General features: G+C 46.8%; 1 protein-coding gene across 1 annotated transcript in view; it reads left to right on the forward strand.

Moving 5' to 3' along the window:
- LOC115464322 (potassium channel subfamily T member 2-like) overlaps window positions 1–4,680 on the forward strand; it is a 197,227-nt gene extending 192,547 nt beyond the window's left edge. The window contains exons 27-29 of the mRNA XM_030194710.1: window positions 842–1,148; window positions 1,387–1,471; window positions 2,445–4,680. Of these exons, the coding sequence (XP_030050570.1) occupies window positions 842–1,148; window positions 1,387–1,471; window positions 2,445–2,562 (510 nt within the window). The 3' untranslated portion in view covers window positions 2,563–4,680. The remainder of the gene's footprint in view (window positions 1–841; window positions 1,149–1,386; window positions 1,472–2,444) is intronic.
- The last annotated feature ends 15,548 nt before the right edge of the window (window positions 4,681–20,228 follow it).

Raw genomic sequence — 20,228 nt, forward strand, 5'->3', positions numbered from 1 at the left:
ATAGGAGGTATATATGTGTGAGCAGCGGGGGTTGTATCTGTGTATAGGGAAGGAGGCATTCTGTACCCCCGCTCTCCAGAATGATTTCTCTCCCCTTTCCAACAAATCCAGCACAATCCGACCATCAGCCCCAGCAAGGTCAGCACTGTTGGGCAGGATACAAGTTCTGTGCTTATTTTGGGGTCTCTGGTAGCCATAGTTTGGGTGGAGGAGGGAAAGAAAGTGCCTGTCTGGGTACATTTATGTAGACAGGAGGATTTTGGGGTAGGAGATGGGCAGATTTCAACCAATGCACACCTTACGCATTAGGCAAGAGCACCATTCGCCAAGAGTCTGTCCGTCCAACCATACTCACATACAAACACATGCATTGGGATTCTGAAAAGGAGGAAGAAAGGCTTCTGGAAGCCATGGACAACCCTTTGTCAAAATTTAGATAAAGAGCAGAGAGGGAGGATGGAAAAAATCTGATGTTGGGTGATATCCATTTGGATAGACCAGTTCAAATAAATAAAAATAACAGCATATTCAACCCACAAGAAAAACATGTAGGCTGTGGTGGAAGGACTTAGCCAAAGTTGAGGCAAGATGTATGAGTTTTGGTGACCATCCCTTTGTCAGCTGTGACAGTCTTCCATTGATCCAATTTAAAAAAGATTATCACAGCCTTCATCATTCTCATGCAATCTGGGGCCATGGAGGTAGCCTGCCAATGATGATTTTTGACCAAAAGGGTCACCTATTTTAAAACAGGGCAATGCACTGGATGACATGTTTATATTTACATATCAATCCTTCTCGCTTTCTTTCCCCCATCCCCTCTCTGCTTTGCTCTCTTCAGTCCCAGGTCTCAATAAGTGTGGAAGACTCCGAGGAAACACGGGAATCCAGCCGGGATCCCCTCGTCTGCCGAATCAACCATCGGAATTCAACATCCAGTGACCAATCAGATCGCCCACTGCTGAGACGGAAGAGTATGCAGTGGGCGCGGAGGCTGAGCCGGAAGAGCATGAGACAGCCAAATAAATCCACCACGGAGAGGATCAGCCAGCAACGTATGACTTTGTACAGACGCTCCGAGAGGCAGGAGCTCAATGCCCTGGTGAAAACCAGAATGAAACACCTGGGGCTTTCGGCAGCTGGATACAGTATGGGGGCTTTGTAAACTTTCTGCTTATGTGTTGTACCTGTGTTGGCAAGAGGTTGCATGCAGCTCATTCCTGCTGGAGTCGTCCTCTTCGATGTGTAAGCAGGCTTCTTTTCCCATCGCCTTTGTCAGTTGATTCACTCATTGTCATCATGGGCCAACCCAATCCATGAGACCATTATTAGCAGTGCTGTGGTGGGCTGTCGACCAGCTTAATTTTGCTTTATTTATCTTTGCAGTGGAATTGGTGGATCAGGACAACCCACTCTCCTACATCCTCATCAACCCCTCGCCGGATACTAGGTTGGAACTCAACGATGTTGTGTAAGTTCTCTTCTTCACATGTTCTTTCTTAAGAGGGCCCCTTTTGAAAACTCCTTTGGTCAATCAGCTACCATAGATCTCTACTCCTCCCAAATCTCTTCTCTTAATCTCTTCTCAATGGGTAGAGAGATGAGAGAGATGTGCACTGGGGTCAAACACCTACAGCTGCCGTCTTGCCTCTTCCCCATTCTTCAAAATTCAGCCAAGTCTCTGATCAGCAAAGGATAAAAGGTCCAGCTTATGGAATCTTCTGACGGGAAATCACCAACATCAAGTCCTGGCCAAAAACTCCAAATTAGCAACACCCTGCCCAGAGGATTTCTCATGGGACAAGGGCCCCCCTCACTGGTGCTTAAATTTTTCCCTTCAACCGATACCTCTCACAAGGTGCTGAGGGGCCAGAGTCATATCAAAGAAGGCAGTTGTAGAAATTGCTGCCTTCATGTACATGTGCCGGGTGCCAATTTTACAATGGCATCTGTGCACCAAGATGCTTTATAGAATGCCAGTATGTCGGCATGGATGTGCCTCAGTTCATACGTGACCAGTTATGCCATGTCAATGGAGGGTGTACATGGCTTGCCTCTATGCGCCAAGTGACACGTGGAACTGATAATATTCTATACAGTACATGCGTCACTTGAAGACACAGCTATACTCCACTCCCTCTGTGGTTATGCTACCGTACAGAATAGCGCCTGGCACACATTCACGGGTAAATACCAATTACTGGTGCCTATGACTTAAGTGGCTTGTAAGTCTAGACGTCAGTTTATACAAATTACCTCCTTAACATCCAGGGCAGATACATGTGTTGTGCCCCCATTACCCCTCAACCTACTTCCCCCCTTTCTGTCTTTCCTCCCCTAGCTGCCTCTCTCATGCACCCCTAATCATGTCCTTGCTGATGTGCATCATGGAAGGGATTCCTGGGTTCTGCCATTCTCAGTAATGGTGCCTCTTCTCTCTGCAGCTATGTCATTCGGCCGGATCCCCTTACGCTCGTCTCATCCAGCAGCAAGAGCCAGAAAACCGGCATGGCTCGCTCAGACAGAGGGCGGTGTGACACTAAAGACAGCACCCACCTGTGAATGGAGTCCCTGAGGAGTCTCCTCCTCACACAGACTACCGTCTCCAGGGGAATAATCACTGTGAATTGCTGGCGTTCTGACGGATTGGATCCAGTCGAGACAGAAGGGCGGCTCATGTATTGACCACTATGGCATTGTGTGAGGTTTTTAATTCCACCTTGGCAACATGGATGGTCCCTGATGATCGTCCAAAGCCATAGCCTTGGCTTTGCCATTGCGCTGTTGGGCATGGATGGAAGCTTGGAGGGTGGGGGTGGCAACAGATCTCCCCTTCTGTTCAATCTCTTTAGTGGTGTGGGGTTGGGGAGATTGTTGAAGTCACATAGATTGGAAATGATCACAGGGGACTGCACACCCTCGAACGTACCCTTACAGTTGCCAAAAGCAGCACTGGCACAGGACCACTGGGTGAATGTCGTATGCACTGGCATGTTACCAAAGGTTAGATGGCTGCCCTACTATTTTCATGGTGCATTTCTTTCGTGGGCTGCTGTTCAGTTCCTGTGGGCAAAGTTGTCGTAGAGATATCCACTGAGCCAGAACAGGAGGGACAGCCACAGCCTAAAATTCCTGATTTTTTTCTTTCCCACCATGCTGGGAGTTGTACTCTCATCCACTTTAATAGATCAGACAAAGATCCAAGTGCCAGAATGCCTTGGTGGTGGGGGCAGATCCGTTTATAGAATGAGAAGTCAAGTGAGGCTCTTTGGAAACTTCAGCCTAGAAGGCGCCTCAGCTAGAGGATCCTTTTCTGGAAAGTTCACAGTAGATGCTGCAATTCCAGTTCAGTTGGTGGGATCTTGTGTTGCATCAATGTATGTGAAGCCACATCCTCCTACCTGTACCACCAAGACATAGGCCAAGGTCCTCCCCTTTCACTGATCTTAGTCTACTGCTGCTTGTAAGTCTGAGCTCATTTACCATTTTGTTATGCCTTGAAGAGTGCTTAACATGATAATATTAAGGGGATATGATAAGCCATTGTATGTCCCTTGGAAGGGTAGGGCATGGACCTCAGTCCATGCTGTGCACGTTCATTCTGGCATGCTGAAGGTACAAGGACCTTCTTACAGTCTGTAACTTCCTTTCCAACACCCCAAAAATCTTAGTCCCCTGGTAATTTACAAGCGCGTCTAATGCACAGTAGCTATGCCTATGGATGCATCTCCAAGATTCCCAATCGAAGTACCTCACAGCCGAGTGACAGTGGCTATACCTAGGACATGAGGCCACTTTACAGAATGTCTACTTTACTTTTTAACCTCCATGATAAAGAAAAGCGGGGGGGGGGGGGGGGGGGGATTTTCTGCTTTCACTTTATTGCTTCACTTGGTGAGTGGCCTTTGCACAGGCTTTGGCCACTTGGTCACTGTTGCTGGGTACAGATCTATAGTACAGTCTGGCTGTGCTTAGAGAGTGGCCTTACCAAACAGAGGGAAGTGGGAAGAGCGCCAAGCATGGCCAGCCTAAAGTCTCAATAGCAATGCAGAAGGACCTGGGTTAATTTCCCAGGTTAGGCTTTCTGTTACCTGGGCTGGATAGGAATGTGACAGCAGCAGGGCTCACATCCTCCAGAGGAGAGGGACTATGATACAGCTGCAGTCAGGGATGGATTAACACTATGTTGGGCCCTAGGCAAACATATATATTGTGGGCTCCCCTATGGGGATTTCCTTTCTCCATCCCCCCCCCCCCCCCCCAATTTACTTCTTTTCTCATCGTCACCCCTCCCTCCCAGCATGTTACTTCTCCAGAAATAGCAGGGGAAACATGGTAGCAGTAATACTTTGTGAGTGAGCAAAAGGAGCCTGCAAGCACATGCCTCCAATGGAGAGGCTTAATGGTTAGAACTGGAGAGCTGCCAAGTTACCCAGTTCCAGGAAGGAAATTCTGAACTAGTCCTGGATTTCTGCTTCCCTGTCCTGGTACATTATGGGACATGAAGCACTGATTTATCTTGGTAGTATCTGAGACTACAAATAACGCACACTGAATTGGGATAAAAGTTCAACCACTGGATTGGCCAAAAAGTCTTCCTCCCGCAGCTGGGTAACTTGGCAGCTCTGCAGCAGTGAACCAAGAACCAAAGAATTTGTGCAAAGTCATGTTCACCCATAGGAGCCGACTCTGTGGGTGCTGTGGGTGCTTGAGCACCCCCAATATTGAGAAAATTCCTTGTATGTGTCCAAGGAGGGGTTAATTCCGCTGGGCTTAGCACCCCTAATAATTTTGAAAAGTTAGCTCCTATGTGTTCACCCTCCACTGCCTCTGATACAAGGGGCAATGTGTCTGAGGTATCTATTTACAAAGTTTTACATGTGCGAAAAGCTTCATACATGGAAGCAGTAAAATAAAAACCAGTATATGAAATCCCAAATAAACATACAGAGAGTAGCCAGTATTAGGACAGTGTTCCAAGAAATTTGCCTGGGAAACTTAATAGCTAGCTGGGTAAATCCCCTGAGGTGAAAACTTCCTTTCTTTCAGTATGTTATAATATCCTGACATTTTAGCCATCATTCTGACTCTGAGCCTAGTAATTCACAAATTTGTAAAATCCTAAAAAGAAGAAAATCCAGACAGTTGGCAATCCAAGGCTACTGAGTCCCTCAGCATATCTGATAGACCCTCCCCTAAACTTTTCAGCCCAAGGCAAGTCCTAGTTTGGCTCTCTGCCTTAATGGGCTCTGGCTGCAGTCAGAGGAAGTGTGACCCTATATCCCTATCCAAGAAATGTAGACTGGTTTGAGTTGGGAAAGGGCTATCCACTGGTGGTTCTTAAAGTAGGCTCATGGCACTGGAAACCAACAGAAACAAGTTCAGACAGAGACAGCAAAGGAGAACTGGAGTGTTAAAAAGGAAAAAAAAACAGATCCTAATCCTGGAACAGGGAAACCCCAAATCCTATTTGCAATCCCAGTACATGGGCTCAGCTCCACCCTGCCCTGTTAGTTTTCTTCCAGCTGCAGTCTTTTTATAGGGGTGGGGGCAGCCCTCCCCTGGCAATCTTACCAGGGTGAGGAAGAGGGGGAGACACCTCTGCTGGCAGGTCACAAGGAACAAAGACAGAGTAGGGAGTGGTGAAGGGGAGGGAGCCAAAAAACAAACAAACAAAGAAAAGATTTAATTATGTGACAATAAATTGTGAATATATAAAAAAACTGTAGCGGCTTGATAAAGAGCTCTTAGTATACACAACCAAATACAAAAGATTAGCCAGTGTTATTTTTGGTTACATACAATTAAATTAAAAAAATACCCTACCTGGGCAAGTTTGGGCATGAAGCCTGCAGTGGGTGCATCACTGACTCCAGCCAAGATTTCGCTCTCTGCTTTCCATGTTGGAGGTAGACGGCCCTCTCTGGACTAACGGTGGGAGGGGGGAGTAGCTAGGTGTTTTGTATCATATTCTGTGATGATTTATGGGTCAAATTTTGACTGTAAATCTAATGCAAACTGTGCCTTTTGATTTTAATTGATCCAGCATATCCCTGGTGCAGGCATCATGCTGAAACATGGCATTGCCCATTGGCAGGGTTTTGCTTTGTTTTTTTTTCCATATATATTATGTCAGGTAATAAAATCCTTTGTTTTTACTTCCCCACCCTTGCTGTTTGTACTTCTTAAGGACCAGAATAACAAAAGACCCGATTCATAGTTGATGATAACTACAGATAAAGACAGAAGGTTCCAACAAAGTTTGCTCAAGGCCCGAAGCTGCCTTTTAGAAACATTTCTTTTGATCACTGCAGAAACCCCTATTCGAAATGCTTTAAATAGGTAGCCAGTGAAGCCCACCAAGGACTGTAATCTTGGAGGAGTTGCCTGAGAACCGGGGGGAACTGGGTTCAATTCCCACTGCATCTCCTTGTGACTCCGGACAAATCACTTAACCCTCCAATGCCCTGTGTACAAAATAAGTACCTATTTATAGTTTATTTAGACTTGCTAGTGCAGAGCAATTTACAAAACTACAACCATATGAAGATAGGAAAGATATACATTAATCCAAAGAGCAGGGGTAGGGAAATCAGAGAGATAGTATAGGGTGAAACCTCAGGCTAGAAATCCCCTCACCTGTATATAAGATGTAAACTGCTTTGATTGTAACCACAGAAAGGCAGTATATCAAGCACCATTTCCCCTTTCCCTTTTCAAATAAATCTGGGACATACCCTGGAAAAGTGAATTACAGTAATCTAGTCTGGTCACCAAAGCATTTGTGTATTTTCACCAACTTGACTTTGGCCAATAGTGGCCTTAATCAATCCTGAATTGAAAACAAGAAGACTTGAGCACATCAGCGACCTGAAGATTACATCTCATTATATCATCACAATGAAAACCAAAAGTAACAAAATCATGGACAATAGCAAACCGTTTTCCTTGAAACAATGGTTTAATTTCTAACGGATTGGACGTACGAGAAATCCACATCACCACTGACTTATCCACAGTTGAAAGCAGCTCTTCACTACTCAATCAGGTTATCCAGAAACTGCCAATTTCTGATTGAAATTGGTGATGATGTCATGCTGGTCATCCTTCATAAAGTCAACCAACTGGATGCCATCAGCAAAACATTTAGATCTAAACTCTCCAACAATTTTGCCAAAGGTGCAAGACGCAGATTAAACAGAAGAGTTGATAAAAGTGATCCCGGAGGAACACCCATAACTAATTTCTTAGGCGCTCAAAATTTCTTGATTCCAAATTGCCATCTTTGAATGATTGAACAAATAAGAAGAAACCCATTTAAATACTGTTGAACTGAGCCCAAGGGTCATACATGTTGGCTGGTGCATACAACATGCTATTCTAACACCCAAAGGGGGTTCCAAGAAGAGGAAAAACATGTCCGGAAGTGGTCTGGCCTCTCCCATCATCTGGAAAACAGTCTCCTGGCCTTGCCTCCCCCTAAGCCAGAGCAGGCACCACCTACTTGTTCAACTGTGACCAACCACAACTGATTGTGTTATACTAAGAGATGTTTTTAAGGAAATCAGATGTCCCAGCTAGATAGACTAAGATAAACAGACGGCAGGGTCTGGATCAGCCTGCGGGGGATGTAAAGGGATGTGGGGCAATGGGCAGAGACTCAGTGTGGGGTCTCATTTGCATGTCGGTAGGGAGTAGAAATTAGGGCCATGTGCAACCCCCCCGCCCCCCCCCCCCCCCCAAATCACCTTCACTCATTTTTAGAGCCGGCCCTAGAACCCTTCGCATGGACAAGGAATAGACACTCTATGGGCTACATGGTGTGCACTCTCAGGAACCAGTGTGCAATATCAGGAAAGAGAGAGCACTTCTGGAAAAGAGTCAGAAAGCCTGCACACTCTTAGTGAATAGTTGGCATTGTTTTCCATCACTGCACTCTTAGTGAACAGTGCACACTCTTTTGGAAGACTGAAATTTTGGGTTACTTCCTGTTATTTTGGGCAAAAAAACACAGATATAAAACAGCAGGGGAAATATTGTTTAAAATAAATGCACTTTCCAAGTGACTATGGAGGAAGTGTGCAGAGTCTCTTGCAGGAGGTAGTGTGTATCCCCCCCCCCCCCCCTCACACACACACAACCAGACAATTTTTGTAAATATGTGTTATTGAGACAGACAAGGGAGGCAACTGCTTACCCTGGGATTGGTAGCATGGAATGTTGCTATTCTTTAGGGTTCCAGAATCTTGCTACTCATTATGAATCTGGAATCTTGTTACTTTGGGGTTCTACATGGAATGTTGCCACAATTTGGGTTTCTGCCAGGTATTTGTGACCTGGATTGGCCACTGTTTAGAAAACAGGATACTGGGCTAGATGGACCATTGGTCTGACCCAGTACGGCTACTCTATGTTCTTAAATTTGCAAATTATATTAAATCAGAGAGGGGAAGGAGTTCATCTTGTTCACAGCAGGATTGTCTATCCTGCATTGTATGAAAACTCCCCATTACCCCTGGCTTTTCCTGGGGAACAGATTGAGTGGGCTGTACTGTGTTTTGAAATGCCACATGAGTTATAGAACCTGCCAGTGACACACCCAGAATAAAAAGAAAAAATAAACACAAAGATCTTGCTTTGGAAATGAAGTCTCTAGCTGTCCAGTGCAGGGAGGTGGGCCAGCGTTTTGTCATCGGACATCGCATATGTTGATAGTTACACTGTGAAAATGCGTTTTCCAAAATGTACAATAAAGTTGTATATCGAATGAACCAAGCCATGGCTGCCAATTTATTTCTTGTCACATCTTGATTTTCTTTGAATCTGATTCAAAGATCCAGCTGTTTAGCAATCCCCTACATGAACAGGCAGGAGGACAGAGAACTTGGCTAGCCGCGGTCTCCAGGCTCACAGGTGGGCTAGCCCAAAAGCTATTCTTAAAAATGATGTTTCATGGCAAGGAAGTGAGCAGCACCAGTGGCAGCCCTGGAGGCTGTGTGCAGTGTTTGACCATGATGTAACCTTGAGAGGGGAGGGGAAGATGTGGGAGGAAATGGAGAACAGCAGGGGACTTTCACAAGGTTGTCATGAAAGGGTAAGTGTTATTAATAAGTGATTTCAACATACCGAATGTAGATTGGGGCATTCCTGTTAAAAGCATATCTAGAAGTAAAGGAATCTTGGATTCTCTGCCAGTGGCGTAGCCAGAAGGCAGTTTTTGGGTGGGCCAGTGGGCAGGTTGGGTGGGCATGCATTTCCTCTTCCCTTCCCCCCCCCCCCTCCCCCAACCATGAACTTAAAAAAATGAAATACTTTAGCTGGTGAAGATCTCTAGCCCACAGACCCCTGTTTGGAAAAAAAGGCACTGCTCCATGCTAGTGACACTGGCTTCGGCACCATAGCATGCTCAGTTCTCATGCATGACATATTCCAATCATTAAATAGAAAATAAAATTTTTTTCTACCTTTGTTGTCTGGTCATATTATTTTTCTAATCATGTTGTCTCAGTCTCTGGTTTCTGCATTCCTCTGTCTTCTCTTAACTTTTTTTTTCCAACATCCTCTGTCCATTTGACCTTTCTTCTCTCTCCATGTCCACCATCCATCTCCCTTCTGTGTCCATGTCTTTATCCTCCCTCTGTGTCCTTGCTCTTATCCTCCCCCATGTCCAGCACCTCACCTTTGTGACCCTGCTCTTATCCTTCCCTGTGGCCATAATCTCCCCCTATTCCTTACCTCATGTCCAACAGGTCCTGCATCCTGTCCTTCCTTGTGTTCAGATTCTTCTCCCATTCTTTGACTCATGTTCCATCAACCCCTCTGTGTCCAGTCCTTCCCTGCATCCATTCTTCCCCCCTCCGCCATTCCTTCCCTCATTCCTTCAAGTTCACTTATCCAGCAACCCTTGTGAGAATTCATCCTGGGTATCCCAAATCTTCCACCATTCTTCCTTCATAACCAGCATGCCCTCTCTATGTCCTGTTCCTCCCTGTATCCACCCCCCCCATTCCTTCCCTATATCCCCAACCCCCAATTCAGCATCTCCTCTATTTTCTGTCCTCCCCTGTGTCGTTTTTCCTCACCCCCAATCCAGCATGTCTTCTATTTTTCAGTCCTCCTCGGTGTCCTTCCTTATGCCCAATTTTCCCCTTCTTGTTCTCTGGCACTCTGAAGTCTTCCTGTCCTCTGCAGCAGCTCTCCCCCCTTCAACCGCCAAGTACCAACAGTCCTTACCCATGATTATTAAACCCAGCAACGAAGCAGTCCTTCCTTGGAAGGCGGCGCGGGACCTCCCAGCCACGCTGATGACTCTGCGGTGTCTCACCCCTAAGACACAGATTTCCTGTTTCTGTGAGGGCGGGAGCCCTCCCGGCTCCCGCCCTCTCAGAAACAGGAAGTTCGTGTCGGGCGCCGCAGAGCCATCAGCGTAACGTGACTGGGAGATCCAGCGCTGCCTTCTTCCAGTTTCTAGGACTACATCATTGCCGCGGCGGGCCCTCGAGCAGCAACATACCTTCTTTTTGCAGCAATCTTCTCTCTCACGCCTGCCGCAGCACCTGCCTTGCACTTTGTAGATGCGGCGTCCTGCTCCGGAGTCCTCCCGCCGCTGCACTGATGCAACTTTCTGTTTACACAGAGACACGGCAGAGAGAAGGCCCCGGAGCAGGACGCCGTGTCTGTGAGTTGCTGCCAGCACCGCAGCAGGGGTGGGAGAAGGAGAGAAAGAAATGGATGTGTGTTTCTGGGTGGGCCTGGGGCAAAATTGGGTGGGCCCAGGCCCACCCAGGCCCACCCGTAGCTACGCCCCTGTAATCTCTGCAGTGAGCTGTCCCAGCAGAGGTAGGGCAGTTGCAGGGGAAAGAGATGAGATTCTGGAAACCAGAGGGGGGTGGGCCTGTTAAAAAGGAAGTTAAAAAGAGAGATGCTGACCAGTTAGGAAGGTGAACAGGAGATATGCAGGGTAAGCAGGGCAAGAGGAGAAGTTCTGAGAGAAGAGGACATTTCTCTGGTAAGTGAACGCTACTTTGCTTTGTGCTTTGGGAACTTAAAGGTTGGGGTTTAAAGGAGGAATTGTAGGTTAGTGTTAGGCAAAATAAAAATATAAAAAGCAAATTTTAACAACTAATCTCCATAGTCTTTTCGACTTAGTTTTAAAAGCTTTGTACCACAGCATTAACAGATAGAATCTAACAGGCACTGCAGGATCTAATTTAGTATTAAGGGCAGTACTTTTTTTCTTTAAAAAAAAGTGCCGGTACTCATGGGCGGGGTCACCACATATGCCTCCACCCCTATGATAGCCACACCCACATTAGCCACACCCCTTATACCAGCTATGGCGCATATAAACAGACATCATTGAAAATATTATACTAGTATAGGAGAAAAAATAACGTGATTTTTTCATCAGAAATAATTTCTGAAAGCTGTTACAGCTCCAGTATACCCAGTGCAAAATAAGACAGCAGATGTAAATTCTCAAATTGGACATATTTCAAACACTAAAATGAAAACAAAATGATTTTTTCTACCTTTGTTGTCTGGTGACTTAGTTTTTCTATCCATATTGGTCCCAGTCTATGATTCTGCTGCTCTCTATCTGTTCCCTTAACTCCATTTCTGGAGCTTCCTTTCCATTCATTTATTTACTTTCCTCCTTTCTTCTTCATTTCTTGCCATACATCCATAAGTAAAAGCTGGGTCGTCCTCCATGGAATTGACTGGAGGAGGTATAACGTGGATCCACCTTTTCCCTATTTTCTCCATCCATGTGCAGTTTTTCTCCTTTCTTCTCTTTCCCTCATCTCCAACCATGTGCCTTCTTTTTTCTTTCCATCCCTCCATCCATGTCCAGCACTACTCCTCCCTCCTCCCCTCCATCCATGTCCAGCATTTCTCCTCTCTTCCCTCCCCTGTATCCATATAAAGCAATAATTCTCTCTCCCTACAGCCCCTATGTTTAACAGGTCTGGGCTTTTGACAGTGAGTCAAAACAAGTGCAGGATTGTGCCTGAGCAATCCTTCCACACTTTTACCCTTATGATCCGAACTAATAGCATGCCTAAATTTGAATGCTATTAGCTCTGATCATAAGGGCGTTATAACCCCACACTGTTCCAGTGCTATTTTTAGAGCACTGTTTGGAACAGTGCTTCCCCAGTTAAAATGAGGTTCTGGCCTTGCACAAAAGGTTACAAGAAGAGGGAGAAAGGCCACAAAACTGCAACGTACTGAAAATTAAGACACAAGCTGAGGAGAGATTAAGGGCACTATTTACAACAGCACAATAGCTTTTTAGTACACACTAACCATGTAGATATCCATAGTATTCTTATGGGTATCTACATGGTTAGCATGTGTTAATTTTTAGCACGCACTAAAAACGCTAGCGTGCCTTTGTAAACAAGGTCCTAAAAAAACACATCCCCTGAGCTCCACAGAAGTCTCCGACCTGATCCCACACAACAGAAGCAGGAAGGCACCTGCAAGCAATGACCAGTTGGACTCCACTGGATAGCATCACCCATCAGTCAAAATTACTGCACCTGCCTCTTTCTGAAAGACCCTAGCGTCCCTAAAATAGTAGCAAGAACCTCTACCTCACTATCATATAGTGGTTATGTATGTATGATTCATTAGTTTTAAAATACCACCTTTCATTAGACAACAGCAAAGCAAAGCACAAAAAGTCAACTTTAAAAAAAAAGCAGGCAATAAAACAAACTACACATGACACAGTGACAGTAAAGCACACAGGAAGAGATGGGAGAGGAAAGTAGATAGGCATAAATAAAAAGGACAAAGAAGTCAGATATAAGATGCTACTGGCCCATTTTAATACACAAGCTATAGGTAAGACTGTGGATAACAACTTAAACATTTAGGATAGTATGGCCAAACTGTTCACAAAGGATGCTATACAGATTACAGAAAATAAAGTAAACCCCAGTGAAGACTCCACACGATTCCCCGTCTCCAGCTTCCTTATTAATCAGCACACCACAGACGATCCCACTCTTCAATTACAAAACAAAATGTTATCTCCTCGCCACACCCTGCGCTCTTCCCTTGGGCACTCACGTATCAAGGCGAATCTTCTTGAGCGCCACCACCTCCCCAGTGACTTTATTTTTAGCTTTATACACCACCCCGTAGGTGCCCTTGCCAATTTTCTCCACCTTCTAGAAGTTCTCCATGGCGGAGAGGCACAATCCCGGGAGGGAGGGGGCAGGGCTCACGTGTGCTTTCACCGTCCATCCGTTAGCTTTTCCCGCCTTACGGCGCAAGCTCCCACTCCACACTCCGCTATTGGACGACCCAAACCTCCTTGGGTTGACCCAAGCTCCGTGCGATCTGTTCATTCTCGCGCTTCGCCTTGCTTACGTCATCTGTCGAGGACTGAGCTCTGAGAGGAGGTGCAGGGCTCACTGGGGGGGGGGGGTCGTTGGGGGGCAAAAAAAAGGTACCGGTACGCCATACAGCGAATGATACATACCTGTAGCAGGTGTTCTCCGAGGACAGCAGGCTGATTGTTCTCACGACTGGGTTGACGTCCACAGCAGCCCCCACCAACCGGAAGAAAACTTCATGGGCAGTCCCGCACGCAGGGCATGCCCACCGCGCATGCGCGGCCGTCTTCCTGCTCGTGCGCGACCGTTCCCGCTCAGTTGAATGACAAGCAAAGGAATGAGTAAAACGGAACTCCAAAGGGGAGGAGGGAGGGTAGGTGAGAACAATCAGCCTGCTGTCCTCGGAGAACACCTGCTACAGGTATGTATCATTCGCTTTCTCCGAGGACAAGCAGGCTGCTTGTTCTCACGACTGGGGTATCTCTCTAGCTCTCAGGCTCACTCAAAACAAGAACCAAGGTCAATTGAACCTCACAACGGCGAGGGCATAACAGAAATTGACCTATGAAGAACAACTAACTGAGAGTGCAGCCTGAACAGAAAAACTTGGGTCCTGGAGGGTGGAATTGGATTCAAACCCCAAACAGATTCTGCAGCACCGACTGCCCAAACCGACTGTCGCGTCAGGTATCCTGCTGGAGGCAGTAATGAGATGTGAATGTGTGGACCGATGACCACGTCGCAGCTTTGCAAATCTCTTCAATAGTGGCTGACTTCAAGTGGGCCACCGACGCTGCCATGGCTCTAACACTATGAGCCGTGACATGACCCTCAAGAGTCAGCCCAGCCTGGGCGTAAGTGAAGGAAATGCAATCTGCTAGCCAATTGGAGATGGTGCGTTTCCCGACAGCGACCCCCTTCCTATTGGGGTCGAAAGAAATAAACAATTGGGCGGACTGTCTGTGGGGCTGTGTCCGCTCCAGGTAGAAGGCCAACGCTCGCTTGCAGTCCAACGTTTGCAACTGACGTTCAGCAGGGCGGGTATGCGGTCTGGGAAAGAATGTTGGCAAGACAATTGACTGGTTAAGATGGAACTCTGACACCACCTTTGGCAGGAACTTAGGGTGAGTGCGGAGTACTACTCTGTTATGATGAAATTTGGTATAAGGAGCATGAGCTACCAGGGCCTGCAGCTCACTGACTCTACGAGCTGAAGTAACTGCCACCAAGAAAATGACCTTCCAGGTCAAGTACTTCAGATGGCAAGAATTCAGTGGCTCAAAAGGAGGCTTCATCAGCTGGGTGAGGACGACGTTGAGATCCCATGACACTGCAGGAGGCTTGACAGGGGGCCTTGACAAAAGCAAGCCTCTCATGAATCGAACGACTAAAGGCTCTCCAGAGATGGCTTTACCCTCTACACGATAATGGTAAGCACTAATCGCACTAAGGTGATTCCTAACCGAGTTGGTCTTGAGACCAGACTCTGATAAGTGCAGAAGGTATTCAAGCAGGTTCTGTGCAGGGCAAGAACGAGGTTCTAGGGCCTTGCTCTCACACCAGACGACAAACCTCCTCCACTTGAAAAAGTAACTCTTTTTAGTGGAATCCTTTCAAGAGGCAAGCAAGATGCGGGAGACACCCTCAGACAGACCCAACGAAGCAAAGTCTATGCCCTCAACATCCAGGCCGTGAGAGCCAGAGACTGAAGGTTGGTGTGCAGAAGCGCTCCGTCGTTCTGCGAAATGAGAATCGGAAAACACTCCAATCTCCACGGTTCTTCGGAGGACAACTCCAGAAGTAGAGGGAACCAGATCTGACGGGGCCAAAAAGGCACTATCAGAATCATGGTGCCGTGGTCTTGCTTGAGCTTCAGTAAGGTCTTCCCTACCAAAGGCATGGGAGGAAAAGCATACAGGAGGCCGGTCCCCCAATGGAGGAGAAAGGCATCCGACGCCAGTCTGCCGTGTGCCTGTAGTCTGGAACAGAACAGAGGCAGCTTGTGGTTGGTCTGAGAGGCGAAAAGATCCACCGAGGGGTTGCCCCACTCTCTGAAGATCTTGCGTACCACTCTGGAATGGAGCGACCACTCGTGCGGTTGCATGATTCTGCTCAGTCTGTCGGCCAGACTGTTGTTTACGCTTGCCAGGTAGATTTGGGTGGGATACCGGTGTCAGAAATGGTATTTCAAGCGGACAAGTTGGAGAAACTTACTGACTTCACGGTAAACCTGGAGGATGTAATGGGGCAGTTCAGCAAACTGAAGAGTAGTAAATCTCCTGGGCCGGATGGTATTCATCCTAGAGTACTAATAGAACTGAAAAATGAGCTTGCGGAGTTACTGCTAGTGATATGCAATTTATCCTTAAAATCGAGCGTGGTACCGGAAGATTGGAGGGTGGCCAATGTAACGCCGATTTTTAAAAAAGGTTCCAGGGGAGATCCGGGAAATTATAGACCGGTGAGTCTCACGTCAGTGCCAGGGAAAATGGTAGAGGCTATTATTAAAAACAAAATTACAGAGCGCATCCGAGGACATGGATTACTGAGACCAAGTCAGCACAGCTTTTGTGTGGGGAAATCTTGCCTGACCAATTTACTTCAATTCTTTGAAGGAGTAAACAAACATGTGGACAAAGGGGAGCCGGCTGATATTGTGTATCTGGATTTTCAAAAGGCGTTTGACAAGGTAACTCATGAAAGGCTACAGAGGAAATTGGAGGGTCATGGGAAAGGAGGAAATGTCCTATTGTGGATTAAAAACTGGTTGAAGGATAGGAAACAGAGAGTGGGGTTAAATGGGCAGTTTTCACAATGGAGAAGGGTAGTTAGTGGGGTTCCTCAGGGGTCTGTGCTAGGACCGCTGCTTTTTAATATATTTATAAATGATTTAGAGATGGGAGTAACTAGCGAGGTAATTAAATTTGCTGATGACACAAAGTTATTCAAAGTCGTTAACTCGCGACAGGATTGTGAAAAATTACAGAAGGACCTTACGAGACTGGGAGACTAGGCAGCTAAATGGCAGATGAAGGTTAATGTGAGCAAGTGCAAGGTGATGAATGTGGGAAAAAAGAACCTGAATTATAGCTACGTCATGCAAGGTTCCACGTTAGGAGTTATGGACCAAGAAAGGGATCTGGGTGTCATCGTCGATAATACACTGAAACCTTCTGCTCAGTGTGCTGCTGCGGCTAGGAAAGCGAATAGAATGTTGGGTATTATTAGGAAAGGTATGGAAAACAGGTGTGAGATTGTTATAATGCCGTTATATCGCTCCATGGTGCGACCACACCTTTAGTATTGTGTTCAATTCTGGTCGCCGCATCTCAAGAAAGATATAGCAGAATTGGAAAAGGTGCAGCGAAGGGCGACTAAAATGATAGTGGGGATGGGACGACTTCCCTATGAAGAAAGACTAAGGAGGCTAGGGCTTTTCAGCTTGGAGAAGAGACGGCTGAGGGGAGACATGATAGAGGTACAGTGGTGGAAATAAGTATTTGATCCCTTGCTGATTTTGTAAGTTTGCCCACTGACAAAGACATGAGCAGCCCATAATTGAAGGGTAGGTTATTGGTAACAGTGAGAGATAGCACATCACAAATTAAATCCGGAAAATCACATTGTGGAAAGTAAATGAATTTATTTGCATTCTGCAGAGGGAAATAAGTATTTAATCCCTCTGGCAAACAAGACCTAATACTTGGTGGCAAAACCCTTGTTGGCAAGCACAGCGGTCAGACGTCTTCTGTAGTTGATGATGAGGTTTGCACACATGTCAGGAGGAATTTTGGTCCACTCCTCTTTGCAGATCATCTCTAAATCATTAAGAGTTCTGGGCTGTCGCTTGGCAACTCGCAGCTTCAGCTCCCTCCATAAGTTTTCAATGGGATTAAGGTCTGGTGACTGGCTAGGCCACTCCATGACCCTAATGTGCTTCTTCCTGAGCCACTCCTTTGTTGCCTTGGCTGTATGTTTTGGGTCATTGTCGTGCTGGAAGACCCAGCCACGACCCATTTTTAAGGCCCTGGCGGAGGGAAGGAGGTTGTCACTCAGAATTGTACGGTACATGGCCCCATCCATTCTCCCATTGATGCGGTGAAGTAGTCCTGTGCCCTTAGCAGAGAAACACCCCCAAAACATAACATTTCCACTTCCATGCTTGACAGTGGGGACGGTGTTCTTTGGGTCATAGGCAGCATTTCTCTTCCTCCAAACACGGCGAGTTGAGTTCATGCCAAAGAGCTCAATTTTTGTCTCATCTGACCACAGCACCTTCTCCCAATCACTCTCGGCATCATCCAGGTGTTCACTGGCAAACTTCAGACGGGCCGTCACATGTGCCTTCCGGAGCAGGGGGACCTTGCGGGCACTGCAGGATTGCAATCCGTTATGTCGTAATGTGTTACCAATGGTTTTCGTGGTGACAGTGGTCCCAGCTGCCTTGAGATCATTGACAAGTTCCCCCCTTGTAGTTGTAGGCTGATTTCTAACCTTCCTCATGATCAAGGATACCCCACGAGGTGAGATTTTGCGTGGAGCCCCAGATCTTTGTCGATTGACAGTCATTTTGTACTTCTTCCATTTTCTTACTATGGCACCAACAGTTGTCTCCTTCTCGCCCAGCGTCTTACTGATGGTTTTGTAGCCCATTCCAGCCTTGTGCAGGTGTATGATCTTGTCCCTGACATCCTTAGACAGCTCCTTGCTCTTGGCCATTTTGTAGAGGTTAGAGTCTGACTGATTCACTGAGTCTGTGGACAGGTGTCTTTCATACAGGTGACCATTGCCGACAGCTGTCTGTCATGCAGGTAACGAGTTGATTTGGAGCATCTACCTGGTCTGTAGGGGCCAGATCTCTTACTGGTTGGTGGGGGATCAAATACTTATTTCCCTCTGCAGAATGCAAATAAATTCATATACTTTCCACAATGTGATTTTCCGGATTTAATTTGTGATGTGCTATCTCTCACTGTTACCAATAACCTACCCTTCAATTATGGGCTGCTCATGTCTTTGTCAGTGGGCAAACTTACAAAATCAGCAAGGGATCAAATACTTATTTCCACCACTGTATATAAAATAATGAGTGGAGCGGAACAGGTGGATGTGAAGCGTCTGTTCACGCTTTCCAAAAATACTAGGACTAGGGGGCATGCGATGAAACTACAGTGTAGTAAATTTAAAACAAATCAGAGAAAAATTTTCTTCACCCAACGCGTAATTAAACTCTGGAATTCGTTGCCGGAGAACGTGGTGAAGGCGGTTAGCTTGCCAGAGTTTTAAAAGGGGTTAGACGGTTTCCTAAAGGACAAGTTCACAAACCACTACCAAATTGACTTGGGAAAAATCCACAATTCCAGGAATAACACGTATAGAATGTTTGTACGTTGGGAAGCTTGCCAGGTGTCCTTGGCCTGGATTGGGCGCTGTCGTGGACAGGATGCTGGGCTCAATGGACCCTTGGTCTTTTCCCAGTGTGGCATTACTTATGTACTTATGGGTGAGGACAGGAAGTGGTAGAGGGGAGATTCTGGCCACCCGGGAGTGTTGATAGAGAGTAGAAGATGGGAGATACTGGCCATCTGGAGGTAATGATAGTGAGTGGAAGAGGGAAGATATTTGCCACCTGGGAGAGGACAGGGAGTGGTTGTGGGCGATAATGACCAACTGGGAAAGGACAAGGAGTGGAAGAGGGAAGGTATTTGCCACCTGGGAGAGGACAGGGAGTGGTTGTGGGCGACAATGACCAACTGGGAAAGGACAAGGAGTGGTAGAGAGGAGATTCTGGGCACCAGGAGGGGTGATAGGGAGTTGAAAAGGGGAGATACTAGCCGCCTTGGGGGTGGTGATAGGGAGTGGAAGAGGGGGAGATACTGGCCACCTGGGGGGTGATAGTGAGTGGAAGAGGGGGAGATGCTGGCCACCTGGGGGTGATAGTGAGTGGAAGAGGAGAGATACTAGCCACCTGTGGGAGGTGATAGGGAATGGGAGATGACAACTGGGGGAGGGTGATGGGGAGTGGAAGAGGGGAGGTAATGGCTATCTGAGGGGGTGAAAGGGGAATGGAAAAGAGGGCATAGTGGCCACCGGAGGGGGGGTAGGGTGACAGGGAGGTGGAAGAGGGGAGATACAAGCCACTTTTTTGGGGGGGGAGGGGTAGGCAAAGGAAGGGAAGAAGCTGTACTATGGATCAGGGTTTTAAGCTGCCCCAGGGAGGAGTGTAAGGCCTTGATCTGTCTCAGAAGGGGAGGGGTACATAGCTAAAGGTTCACCTAGGGTCTCAGATACCTCCAGGCCAACTGGGGTGTTCAGCTTTGAAAAAGACTTTTTACAGGACAGCCTGCAAGAAGCAGGACCCACACCAGCACTGCTGTTACTTGCCCACAGCTCAAACAAATTCACTTCATTGCAGTCTGTAAGTATGCAAATGTATTCTGTGCCTGGCTAGGAAGTGAACACATTTAATTGAATGTTTCTTAATAATCCACCCCCAGGACCTTAAGGGCTTTGTCGTCCCATTTTCTGAAGATCATTGAAGCTTGATTCATTTTTCAAACAAAATCCTCTTCAGATTTTGTGGGATCTGTGACTGGGGACATTTCTCACTCTGCTGATGCTCAGTGCTTCCAGGACAAAATACAAGCAGGCAGGCTCTCAGGGCTGGCAGCACTGTCTAGGAATGGGGTTCACTCTCTGCCACTGAGGCTTCTCCCCAGAGCTCTCTCTCCCACTGGATGGACGCCAGAAAGCTTCCACTCAGACTGCTGTTTTAGGATGGACCTGAGAGTCCGTGGCTAATTTCTAGCCTACTCACAGTCCAAATATTTATTATTAGCTTTATGTGGTTTATGTAGTGGTACTAACTTCAAAAAATTA

This window comes from Microcaecilia unicolor, chromosome 3 (genome assembly GCF_901765095.1).
Source record: "Microcaecilia unicolor chromosome 3, aMicUni1.1, whole genome shotgun sequence".
NCBI lineage: Eukaryota > Metazoa > Chordata > Amphibia > Gymnophiona > Siphonopidae > Microcaecilia > Microcaecilia unicolor.